Source organism: Trifolium pratense, linkage group LG2 (assembly GCF_020283565.1).
Source record: "Trifolium pratense cultivar HEN17-A07 linkage group LG2, ARS_RC_1.1, whole genome shotgun sequence".
Lineage (NCBI taxonomy): Eukaryota > Viridiplantae > Streptophyta > Magnoliopsida > Fabales > Fabaceae > Trifolium > Trifolium pratense.
In genome coordinates, this window is record NC_060060.1 from 38,877,271 (window position 1) to 38,889,681 (window position 12,411).

Consider the following 12,411-nt stretch of genomic DNA (forward strand, 5'->3'; position numbering starts at 1 on the left):
ATTTCAAAAACTTTGACCAATTCATAATTTTGGCCATCCAATTGATGTCTTGATGATAAATTAGGTGACTTGACATTAAAAACAGGACACAACATATTGAAAGGCAATCACAGCTTAAATATTGAGAGGTTTGCTGGTTTGGGTATTATAGGATAATTATTAAGTAATTCAGCCTAACGGCCTCCCCTTTGTAAAAAAAATAAAGAAAAAATAATAGGATTATTAATACTTTGACACTTCAATTTTCTATTTTAAATCTAGCTCATGTGCAACTCGCACACTGCTTTAAAAGTTTGCCTGTTCATTTTTATAAGTCCCCCTCCAAACTTTCTTTTGCATTAATTATTTTTCATCATAATACCTTCATTTACTCCTCTCTCACGTGAGGGTTGATCAGCTCATACTTATTTCTGGATTTTTTTTTTCTCATCAGTGTTTCCAAGAAGTTGAAAGACTGATTCTATTATTTGATTCGATTGTTTCTAAATTATTTTTGATTTTCATGTCATTTTCTTCTCCCAATACTTGTAGAATGTAGAATGTTTATTTTTTTGGGTAACAATTTTTTTTTTCTTTTTCCATCAATATATGTTCACTTATAAATTAATGGTGATTTGTATGTGTCAATTTTTGCTTGTTATATATAGGCTGCTAGCTCATGCCAAGGTTGAATCTGTAAAATCTAAGGTAGCTGCTGAAGAAAGGAAAATCAAGAACAAGAGCTGGTTTTCATTTAGATGGTATGCGGCAATTTCACAGTTTTGCATATTCTTTCCACTTCAGAATTAGTTTTTGTTTTTGTATTGTGTGGAATAGATTTTAGCCACATTTTCAGGCCTTTTTGGTATGCATTTTCCATAGTGTTAAAAGTCCCAATTTAGATGAGAGATGACTTGAACATATGTTTATAACTGGAGGTAATCCTCACCTTACAAACCAGTTTTGTAAGGTTGAGTTATCCCCAACCCAAAATTCCAAGATGGTATCAGAGCCTCCTCCAAGGTCAGTTGTACCATCAGCTATCAGGGTTCTGCCATCGAGTTACTCAGATCAGCTCCAGATGTCCAGTCCTGGGTGTGAGGGGTGTGTGTTAAGTGTCCCACTGATCTAAACATATGTTTATAAGTGGGGGTAATCCTCACCTTACAAGCCAGTTTTGTAAAGCTGAGTTAGACCCACCCAAAATTCTACGACATAGTATTAGCTTGTACAGATGAAGCTTTATTGTAGTTCCATTTTTTTGCAGGCGTGCTGACACAGAAGAATCTTCTTTGAGCGATGTTTCTGAGGAGCAACATCTTAATGAAGAAAGATTGACTACAGAGGAATGGCAGGCAATCAATAAGTTACTAAGTTTTCAGCCTGAGGAGGAGTTGATGGTACGATCTACAAAAGATGTGCAGAATATGGTCCAGTTTATGGTAACTGTATCTATTGGTCAGGCTGCTGCCAGGATTATCAGTGTGAATCAGGTGGAAATTGTATGTGCTCGTTTCGAGCAACTTGATGTGTCAACCAAGTTTAGGCATCGTAGTGTTTACTGTGATGTGTTACTAAAATTCTATGGTCTATCTGCTCCTGAAGGTTCACTTACCCAGGTTTGCTTCTTTGCATTGTAAATTGCATAAATATTTTGCTGAAATAATATAGTTTATTTTGCAGACTTGAATAGTTTGACTTTTTTTTCTTTCTCTGCATCTCTGTCCTTATACACGTGCACACATACATGCATGTTTCTCATCCAGTTTAACTTACATTTAAGTTACTTTTTTCAAGTTCTACTATTTTGCTTACATTATTTTTGTAGGTTTTCAAAGTAAATATGTGTTTTGTTGATAATTGAAGCCTAATTATCCTTCAAGTTACTTTTTTCAAGTTCTACTATTTTGCTTACATTATTTTTGTAGGTTTTCAAAGTAAATATGTGTTTTGTTGATAATTGAAGCCTAATTATCCTTCTTTATAGATATTTTGTTTGTTCGCTAGTTCTTACTTCTTGGGAACTCGATGTGTAGAGTGTTTATAGTGAGCAGAAGGTGAATGCAGTAGTGGCTAGTTTTGTGCACTTGCCAATTGGGGAGAATATTGATTGGAGATTGTCAGCTACAATTGCTCCATGCCATGTTACGGTAATATCTGAATCCTTAAGAGTGAAAATGGAGTGTTTGAATTTTTCCATTTTCCCAGAAAATCCATCCATTTTCCATGTACTTTTTCTTTTATTTTGTCATAAGAATTTCTTCTTTTATCTAATAAGATCTTTCTCTTGCTCCAATAATGAAACACTCCCATTCCCCTCTAAAATAAAAATGAGCTTTTATGTGTTTGGTATTGCATTCTTTCTGGAAGGTTCTTTCTTTGCATCAACTAATCTTTCTTACTCTTGTTTGCAGGTTTTAATGGATAGTATTGATCGTGTCTTTGAGTTTTTAAAGCGGAGTAGGGCAGTCAGTCCTACTGTTGCATTGGAGACAGCTACCGCTTTGCAGGTGAAATCCTTGTATTTGACTTTTGGCTTTTTTTAATTGAAAAAATACATTATTGTAAAGGAAGCCACTGCCCAATTTTTGTTTCTCCTGTTTGTTATAAAATGTTTTTTTGAGTTTTCATTTCAACTTTATTATTATAATGAAGGAACCTTCAAACTTGCCGTCCTTGTGTTTATCATGTGGCTTGAAATTGTTGATTTTCACTGCATTGTGGTATGGTACTGCTTTAAGCATTAGCTATTGTGCGGTTATATAATTCAGAAGACTCAAAATGCTTTTGATCTATGAAAATATGACTTTTAAACTAGTATATTTTCTTTTGTTTCGTCTTTGGTCTCTACATTAAAAATACGTGTAACTTTACATTGTAGTCCTGTTAGTCCTTGTTGAGTACTTAAAATGCAACTTTTTGTTAATGACAAGGACTAAAAATGAACAAAATTTGGATTGTGAAAAAACCCTAGAAACTCCATTGTAGAGATCGAGAGCTTTAAGAGAGTAGAGAAAATTGTAGTCCTTTTAGTCCTTGTTGAGTACTTAAAATGCAACTTTTTGTTAATGACAAGGACTAAAAATGAACAAAATTTGGATTGTGAAAAAACCCTAGAAACTCCATTGTAGAGACCGAGAGCTTTAAGAGAGTAGAGAAAACAGAAAACTGAATCTGCAACTATTCTTAATCTGACTAGACTGAATCTCCAATTACAATGTGAATCAGATATGAACATAATTTGAATAGAAACTAATTGAAAAAAATATCTTGATTTCAGGGAATAAAATTAACGTGAATTTGAAAATAATACCTTAAGAGTTGTTTTTTAATAGAGAAAATGCTGTATTACTTTTATAGGGTATGATGTTTGATTTACATGCAGTGTTTTAAAACCCGGACTGGCCGATCAGACTGGGAACCAGGGGCATGGATGGATCGGTCTAGTCATAAGATAGGATATGCAATAAGACCCGCGAAAACTGCTGTGACCCGGCTGGGTCACTAATCAAACCGTTCAAACCTGGTAAACCTAACGAAGGAAACCAGTTTCATAATAAAGCAAATTTTATATTAAATTAAGTAAAAAATTGGTAGAAAGAAGGATCGAACCCAGGGTAACCAATTTTCATCCAGGTTTAACTTGCCACTAGTCTAGATTTATACTGTTCATGGAATTTTCAGAGGCTGTTGATTATTATATGTGGTTTGCAACCCTTATTAAGGGCTCGTTTGGCCCAACTTTTTTTAGAGCTTATGCAAACATCTTATGCAATTTTTATATATTATTATAAGTTTGTCAAGGTAGTTTATGATAAAATAGCTTATAAAATTACAATTTTCACTACTGTGAACTTATAAAATTGCATAAAACCTAATTTTTATTGCATAAGTTGTTTGCATAAGCTCTAAAAAAAGCTGGGCCAAACGGACCCTAAATTAAATAAGAAAATATTCAAAAACGCATTAAAAAAATGCAAAAGTGCCACTATTTCTTTTATTTACACAATGATATTATTATTATTATTTTTTTTGACGCAATACAATGATATTATGTTATTAATATTAACATTCAACTTTTAGAAAATAAATTGGTATAACTTATTTTTTCAAGAGTTATAAAATTAAAATAAATTTAGTATAAAATGTCTTTTTAAGTGTTGAATTTATATGTCAGGATTAATATAGACCCGTTCAAGAACCATGCTGTCCAACCAGTGACCTAGTCCCTTGACTGGGTCGATCATGCTGTCTACATGAGTTGCCTGGCCTACATATTTAATTCTAAAAGCTAATATGTATGCTAAGAATTATCTAGCTATGGATCCAAATCAGGCTAATGTTTAAGGGCCCCTTTAAGGGTTCTATAATCTCAAAAACTATTCATATATCCCCCCCCCCCCCCCCCCCCCCCCCCCAAACATTTATTGAATGGTAACCTGCTGTAGCTTTATATACTTTCTGGGCTAACTTGTTTAACTGGTAATTGCAAGGGCAGATGAAATTTGAGAAAGTGACTCGTAGAGCGCAGGAGCAATTTCAAATGGTTTTAGAAGAACAAAGCCGGTATTCATTTTTATTCTATTTTTTCTTTTTATATTTTAAGGGATGTTTTTGCTTCCTCTGTCTTGCCTGTTGTTGCGTGGGTACATTTTTGTTGTTTTTGTTAATGTTAATCATATTCATACCTAATAAAAACATTGCAATGTCCATAAAGACAGTGAACCAATATGCTTGGAATTATTAGGTAGTCTGAGAGATGTGGCCAGAAGCTTTTCCTACGAAATTTGTGAGGATTAAAAAGGACTTATTTTTTTGAAATACTGCAGCATTATCCTTTAATTCATGTTTTATTTTTCTCATTTTGTTTTATCAGTTTTTTCTCTTAAATTGAAGTATATAATGCTCAATTATAGATTGTTATTCTGATTGATTTTTTCAGATTTGCATTTGATATTGACCTCGATGCTCCAAAAGTAAGAGTTCCTCTCAGAACTAGTGGTTCAGACAGATGTGATAGTCATTTTCTTTTGGATTTTGGTCATTTCACCCTACACACAGCGGTATGCTTCTTGAGTTACAAGATTTTAATTTGTGATTATGCTATGGTGTTTTCTTTAATTATTTAGTACTCTCACAGGAAAGTCAGTCCGATGAGCAGAGGCAGAATCTTTATTCTCGGTTTTACATTACCGGACGAGATATTGCTGCTTTTTTTACAGATTGTGGCTCTGATTTTGGGAGTTGCAGTTTGGTGAAGCCAACTTATGATAACCAAATAAAGAACTCACCCATTACCGAAAAAGATGAAAATGTTTATTCTCTGATTGATAGGTGTGGAATGGCAGTACTTGTTAATCAGGTTTGTTTGTCATACTTATCCAAATTATTCTGTAGTCATTTTCTGGATGACATGTTACTGAGCATACTTTGTTCTTATCATGTTTCTGTCTTTGGTTACTCAAGATTAAATTGCCTCATCCAAGTTACCCCTCCACTCTTATCTCCATTCAAGTGCCGAACCTGGGTATTCACTTTTCATCAGAGAGATATTTTAGAATCATGGAACTGCTAAAAATATTATACAAGACTATGGAAACTTGTAGTCAGCCTACGTCAGATAGTTTCCAATCTAAACTTGCTTCTTGGAGTCCTGCAGATCTTGCCACTGATGGTAGAATCCTAGTATGGAAGGTATTTCCATAATTCTTCGTAAATTTACTCATTAGTCATTTATTTTTAAGGTATCAATTTGTTTTTTCCAATAAATTGAAAATAATGTTGCATTGCATAGGGAATTGGCAATTCCGTTGCTACATGGCAGCCTTGTTTCTTGGTGCTTTCAGGATCATATCTTTATGTATTTGAATCAGCAAAGTCCCAGAGTTACCAGCGATACCTAAGGTTTCTTGCATCCTTTTCTATTTTATTTCTGGAAATTAATGCCAATGTTTCTTTTAACAGAGATATTTTATTTAAGAAACATGATTGTTTTTTACAAAAAGACATGAAAAAATAAGGCTCCGTTTACTTTCTGAAAACATTTTTCATTCATTTTCTAAAATCTATGTTTATTTAAATTGCTAATAAAGAGATGGAAGATTCATGGTGTGAATATTTGTGTGATAGAGAAAAGGTGGAAAGCAAACTAGGAAGAATGCATTTTTAAAAATAATGAAAACAATGTCTTGGCATTTTTTTATTTTTTTTTGAAAATGTTAGATCTACTTTCCAAATTTGTTCTTAGAATTGAGAGTTGGGCCTAACTCATCCTTACAAAACTGACTTGTATGGTGAGGATTGCTTCTAACTGAACCAGAAGATTCTGCAATGAGTAACTAACTGGAATCAGAATATTCTAGACTTGTAAGAACTAACTGACTCTTATTCTATGAAAATTTGCATCACTAACATCGGAAATAACTTACTAAGTACTAACACTTGCTGCTAGATATCACTTGAGGTAAATCCTCACGCCATAGCAATGCTGACAGGACCAATAAATACGTCTTACAAGTTCGACTCTCTTCTAACTAAAAACATTACCCCAGAAAAATTCAGAGCCTATGCTCTCTTTTGTAAGCTCTACGGAGTGGAAAGTCTAAAGGAAAATTAGTACCATGAATATAACATAAATTGTTATTGGGCAAGTTATAAATTGGAAAGAGCTGATAATGGTTGGGGATTTTTTTTCTTCAGAAACTGGCATTACTCAATTTTTTTTCAGAAACTGTCATTACCCAAATGATATGTTAGGCCACCTGCATATGTCCATGTTGTAATGATCAGTCATGACGGTGTGCTGAGACACTATATTGACGAGATATAGCCAAAATATTTTTTATAAGGCTTGAGTTAGGACTTACCCTACTGCAATATTTTTGTATAGACCACCAAAGCCCATGCCTTCCAAATCTTCCGACGTCTTTATTTGCCTTCAATTTCTAAGAGTTTGTTGTGATAATAGATTTTAAACAGAATTTATTTTAATTTAATTTATATATTTAATTTAGTGTTTGGACTCTGCAGCATGGCTGGTAGGCAAGTCCTTGATGTTCCCCCGATGAATGTTGGTGGTTCCCCATTTTGTATTGCTGTAAGCACCAGGGGAATGGACATTCAGAAGGTAAGCTAAATAAGTTCCGGTAATCTTGAAAGATGTATGGTGTTTCATTTCTCAAATTATTCATATTTTATTCTTCTACTCTTCATTATCAACTCTTCAACGCTTCTTTCTCTAAACTCATAACACCTCAAAGAAGTTACTTGATAGCATGCTAAATGACTTGTGACAGAGAACATTTTTACTATTCTTTCTGTGAACATGAGCAGCACAAAATATTAGAATAGTGACTTTCCCACTTTTCGCTAAACCTCTATCCCAGTTTATAGCTGTTCGCTATCCGAGATTAATAAAATAGGCGACAAGTTAATTCTGGAGTTGTTAGGTCAGTTTTGCATTAAACAGACTGAAACAGTCCTGAAAACTCTACCTATATACGGATAGTTGTGGCAGAGTTAACATTAGTGTAATCATTTCAATCAAATTCAGTTTAACCTTTTCTGTATTTCTCTCTCAACCTATTATCAACTGTAGTACCGGATGAAATAAGACCGGATGACCTGCTTTTATGCTTTGATTACTTCTTTTGGTTTCTGATTCCAAATCAAAAGTAGAGGATGACATCTTAAATTTTGGTTCAGCTCTAGAATCTTCATATAGGTATCCACTGGGAATGGTTATGCTTGTTTGTTAACTTGCTTGCCCTGACTCTTTGAAAATATGAATTTCCTTGCAGGCTCTGGAATCTTCTAGCACCTGGATCTTAGACTTTCGGGAAGAAGAGGAGAAGTGTGGCTGGTTCAAAGGACTCATCCAAGCTACATATCAAGCTTCTGTAAGTCACTCTTAGTATGCTTTTTTCTCATTTATTTTGCTTTAGTTAGATATTATTCCTGGATCTTCATATATGTATACATTTTGCATGCAGACTCCCCTATCAGTTGATGTGCTAGGTAACTCAGAGGGTGCTGATGCTTCCTACAATATTCTTAATACCACAAACTCAAAAGCAGCTGACATTGTTATAAATGGGGCATTGGTGGAAGCCAAGCTGTTTATATATGGAAAGGTTTGATTTGATACATTCCTTTTAAGGCTTTGTCTGGCACAAGCATGAGGAAGCTTAGTGTGTAATATGCGCACAAGTGGACACCCATCGTTCATGGTGTTACTTTTTATAACATTCCCAAACTATGCCTTTCCGATATTGAATGAGAGAGTGAGAGATAGATTTTTCTAAGTAAAACTGTTAAAGTGAATGTTACTATGGTTCTGTTTGGGAAGACAAATAAGCTAGCTTATAAGCTAAAAGCTCTGTTTGGGAAGACAAATAAGCTAGCTTATAGCTTATAAGCTAAAAGCTCTGTTTGGTTACAGTTTTTAAAAAAGAGCTTATAGCTTATTTTTCAAACGCTATTTCAAGTAGCTTATGAGCTTATAGCTTATCATTTTTTCTTCCATTTTTACCCCTATCATCTTACTTTTAAAAAATTAAATTTTTTTTTCCCGTCATTTCATACTTATTTGCTAGTTCAACCAGCTACAAATTCAATCAGCTAGCTTATTCGCTATAAACTAGCTTATTTGCTATTAGCTAATATGCTATAAGCTAGCTTATCAGCTATCCGATATTTTTTACCAAACAGAGCCTATGTATTTATTTGCTGGTTACAACTGTACTAGCCGCTGAAGCTTGTAAGACAAGCCACAGTATAACAGAACTGAACTATCAACTGCCACTAACTAACTAATTTGTTGTATTAATGATTCTTGGGGATTCTGAATACAAGCTTGCAATTTATAGTGCTAGCAGCATAACTGACACACTAACGGAAATTAAGTTATGCCAGCTAAGTGCTTCAGAAGAGAGAAATTGAGAGTAAAAAGGAAACTATATGTCTTTCTCAAATAATTCTGTTACATTCTCTAACTTTAGATATTTATTAAATGCTGAAACCTCTAGGCAACAAGCTACTAATAGTTAAAAGAATAACTTATAGGATAACTAACTTGTGACTAACAGTTGGTTCAACCGTAATGGGGTAACTCATAAGAATCTAGAATACTGCACTAAGCAGTGATATGTGAGACAAAACCGAGACATGCAGAACTATCTCATGCTTCTATCACTAGCTTAGCTAGCTGACTAGAAACTTCTGTAACCTAACTTAGTGTTCACCATCATATGTTCTATCAATCAGTCTCATGTGGCGTAGTTTCGTTTGTTGAATTTTTGTGTGGTTTCTGGCAGTTATGGATATTTTCACCTATTCTTCCTCATGCTTATTTGCTTACGGTCCACTGATTAAGATTCATAAGCCTTTGTGCAAATTACATAGAAATATGTGTTTTAATATATATGCAGGCTGGAAGCACCACTGATGGAAATCTTGACGAGTCTCTCATTCTTGAAATTGTTGCAGATGGGGGAAAGGTTTGTTCCTATAAGCTTCTACATTTGGTACTTAGATATAATCTTGAATTGGAACATCCCTATACTGCTTTGCTCTTTCAATTGTCTTTTTATGCACTTTTGTCCTTATGTATAGAAATGCGGAGAAGTGTCTGTAGGTTTCAGCGAAATTATGCGTTTAAGTATAACACAATATTTTTTTGTATTTCAACATGGACTAGTCTATTTATTTGATCTGTTTTATGTTCCGTTGAAGAAATAATACATGTGAAACTTTTACTAAATTATAGTTTTTTTTTTAATAAATATTTTGTTTTGAAGTTCCATAACCAAAGAGAAACTGACAGAAATGTGAGAAAATATAATGTTTCAATGAGAAGATTGGAGGGAAAAATAATATTCTGGAACTGAATCTGCTACCATATTGTGTGTGAACTTTATTCTGTTTCAGATTGCCATATTTTTTCTGAATGTGGTTGATTGAATTAGCACCCAGCGGAATGTTTAATTTATATCTATACTGATTCCAAGGAGAATAAATGTAAAATGTATTTTACAAAGGTGAGTATTGTATTTAAGTTACTACAACTAAGGTACTAAATTTCCAGTAAAAGGTGAAGAATTTACAGGAAGAGATGAACTGACCTTCAGTGTTAGAATGTGCTTGGCATACTGCTTTTTACTCCTGCAAATTGGTAAATTTCCTCCAAAAAAACAACAATACGTAGGAGTGGACTCCCCCTTTCATCAACTGTCCCTGCATAGTCAACATGAATATAAGCCTTAATTATTGCATTGCCATTCTTTTTATATAAAACTTTTCTTATTATAAGCTATTTAGTTGTTGCTATTTGCCATCAAAATTATCCCAATTTAGTTGTTCATTTGACATTTAGCTGCTTTTGTATCTCTGACCTAGAGACCAAGTCATTTGAGGTTGCTGTTTTGTTTCCCAGGTGCATGTCGTTCTTGCAGATGGTGACCTGACAGTGAAGATGAAATTGCATTCTTTAAAAATTAAGGATGAACTTCAGGGTCGTCTATCTGTATCTCCACAATATCTTGCTGTTTCAGTCTTGAAGAAAGAAACTTTATGTTCTTCTGATTCAACTGACTCCCACGGGAAGGATGTTTCTCTTGGGATTCCTGATGACGATGATAGCTTCTCCGATGCATTATCGGAATTCATTTCTCAAACAGATGGAGGACATTCTTTACATAATATGGAGTTGGATCAGCAAGGATTGATGGGGGTTGCTTCTGATTTTGAGTCTCTAGAAAGTTTGATTCATGAAAAAGAAATCGAAAAGGGAAGGAGTACTCCTCATGAGGTATATTATGAGGCAGAGGGAAGTGATACTTCAAATTTTGTATCTATGTCTTTCTCAACAAGGAGCTCCAGCTCACCTGATTATGATGGTATTGATACACAGGTACTTTAACGAGGATTGTTAACACTGAATCTGATTTTTGGGTCTTCTCGTCGATGTTATTATGAGATACAATTCTGTGTTTACATTTCTGATTGTTCATCTTCAGATGTGTGTTCGTATGTCCAAGCTGGAGTTTTTTTGCAACCGACCCACTATTGTTGCATTGATAAGTTTTGGCTTGGATATAGGCTCGGGAAATAAAGGGACAAGTGATGCAGACACTTTGAAAACTTCTCCAGAGAAACCTTCAGCGAAGGAAAGGTCTGATGAAAAGGGGCGCGTTAGAGGATTGTTAGGCTTTGGTAAAGAACGTGTAGTATTTCGTTTGGACATGAATATGGACAGTGTAACTATTTTTCTTAACAAGGAGGATGGTTCTCAACTTGCCATGTTAGTACAAGAAAGTTTCCTAATGGATCTCAAGGTAATGACTTTTTTCTAATAGTTGGTCTTGTAGCCTTCCTTTCTGCTTCTTCGAAGGCTTTCTTGCACACTTTGTTTCGTATCTTCTTTGAAATTTTTATTTTCCACTTTTTTTTTTTTTGAAACATTTATTTTCCACTTTATTGCCGTTTTCTATTTGTTGTCATATCTGCAAAATCTAAAATTGATTATTTCTCTTATGAAGGTTCACCCAAGTTCTCTCTCTATTGATGGAACATTAGGCAATTTTAGACTCTGTGATATGTCCCTTGGGACAGATCAGTGTTGGGATTGGCTTTGTGACATACGAAATTCTGGTGTTGACTCACTTATAAAGGTGTGTTTTCTTTTCCGTGAATGTGAAACATTCTTTTTGAGACGCCTTGTGTGTCTATAAAATTTCACTGCTCTAGGTTAACTGTTTTAACTAGTTATTTTAATTTTGACATCAGTCATAAGTTTTAGTTTTAATTTTAATGGACAATTGACAATATAGTACATTACATGCAGGTTAAAATTAGCTTATATTGCCTTTAGAAATGTTTAAGTTGAAACAATCTGTAAATTTTTTGACAGAAAAGTAAAACTTGAAATTAAAATAAAGAATTCTGAGTATTATTTATATGAAATATACAAGCTAATATTCAATTATATTGGCTAATGATAGTAATGGGCTAATGGCGCTTAAAAAGAACAAGGTTCTGAAAGCCAGACTGGTTGGTTTCCTCTGGTTGACAGGGATCTGGTCTGGTGGCCCTTCCAATATAATCAGATAACCGGAGTTCATGAAAACCTGTCAAGAACCATATAGGGAAAATAACTGACTAGTGTGAGACATACATGTTATTAAAAGGGGCTTTTAATCTGAACCTTTGGATTTTGATGTAAAGGTGGATAACTATTCCTATCATTCTCATATAAAAAAGGCATTCTCATTAGATATGCCTCTACATATATATATATATATATATATATATATATATATATATATATATATATATATATATATATATATATATATGTGTGTGTGTGTGTGTGTGTGTGTGTTGAGGGCGGGGGAGGGAAACCCAACCCCACTCGGCGAGAAATGCGGAGAAGAC

General features: G+C 34.1%; 1 protein-coding gene across 1 annotated transcript in view; it reads left to right on the forward strand.

Moving 5' to 3' along the window:
• Positions 1 to 12,411, forward strand: part of LOC123907225 — a 41,585-nt gene that overhangs the window by 6,974 nt on the left and 22,200 nt on the right. Inside the window, exons 13-28 of the mRNA XM_045957405.1 lie at positions 648 to 740; positions 1,247 to 1,598; positions 2,016 to 2,129; positions 2,394 to 2,489; positions 4,478 to 4,545; positions 4,922 to 5,042; positions 5,120 to 5,341; positions 5,446 to 5,673; positions 5,774 to 5,883; positions 7,009 to 7,105; positions 7,779 to 7,877; positions 7,971 to 8,111; positions 9,408 to 9,476; positions 10,412 to 10,888; positions 10,995 to 11,312; positions 11,517 to 11,648. Coding sequence (XP_045813361.1) covers positions 648 to 740; positions 1,247 to 1,598; positions 2,016 to 2,129; positions 2,394 to 2,489; positions 4,478 to 4,545; positions 4,922 to 5,042; positions 5,120 to 5,341; positions 5,446 to 5,673; positions 5,774 to 5,883; positions 7,009 to 7,105; positions 7,779 to 7,877; positions 7,971 to 8,111; positions 9,408 to 9,476; positions 10,412 to 10,888; positions 10,995 to 11,312; positions 11,517 to 11,648 — 2,737 coding nt within the window. The remainder of the gene's footprint in view (positions 1 to 647; positions 741 to 1,246; positions 1,599 to 2,015; positions 2,130 to 2,393; positions 2,490 to 4,477; positions 4,546 to 4,921; positions 5,043 to 5,119; positions 5,342 to 5,445; positions 5,674 to 5,773; positions 5,884 to 7,008; positions 7,106 to 7,778; positions 7,878 to 7,970; positions 8,112 to 9,407; positions 9,477 to 10,411; positions 10,889 to 10,994; positions 11,313 to 11,516; positions 11,649 to 12,411) is intronic.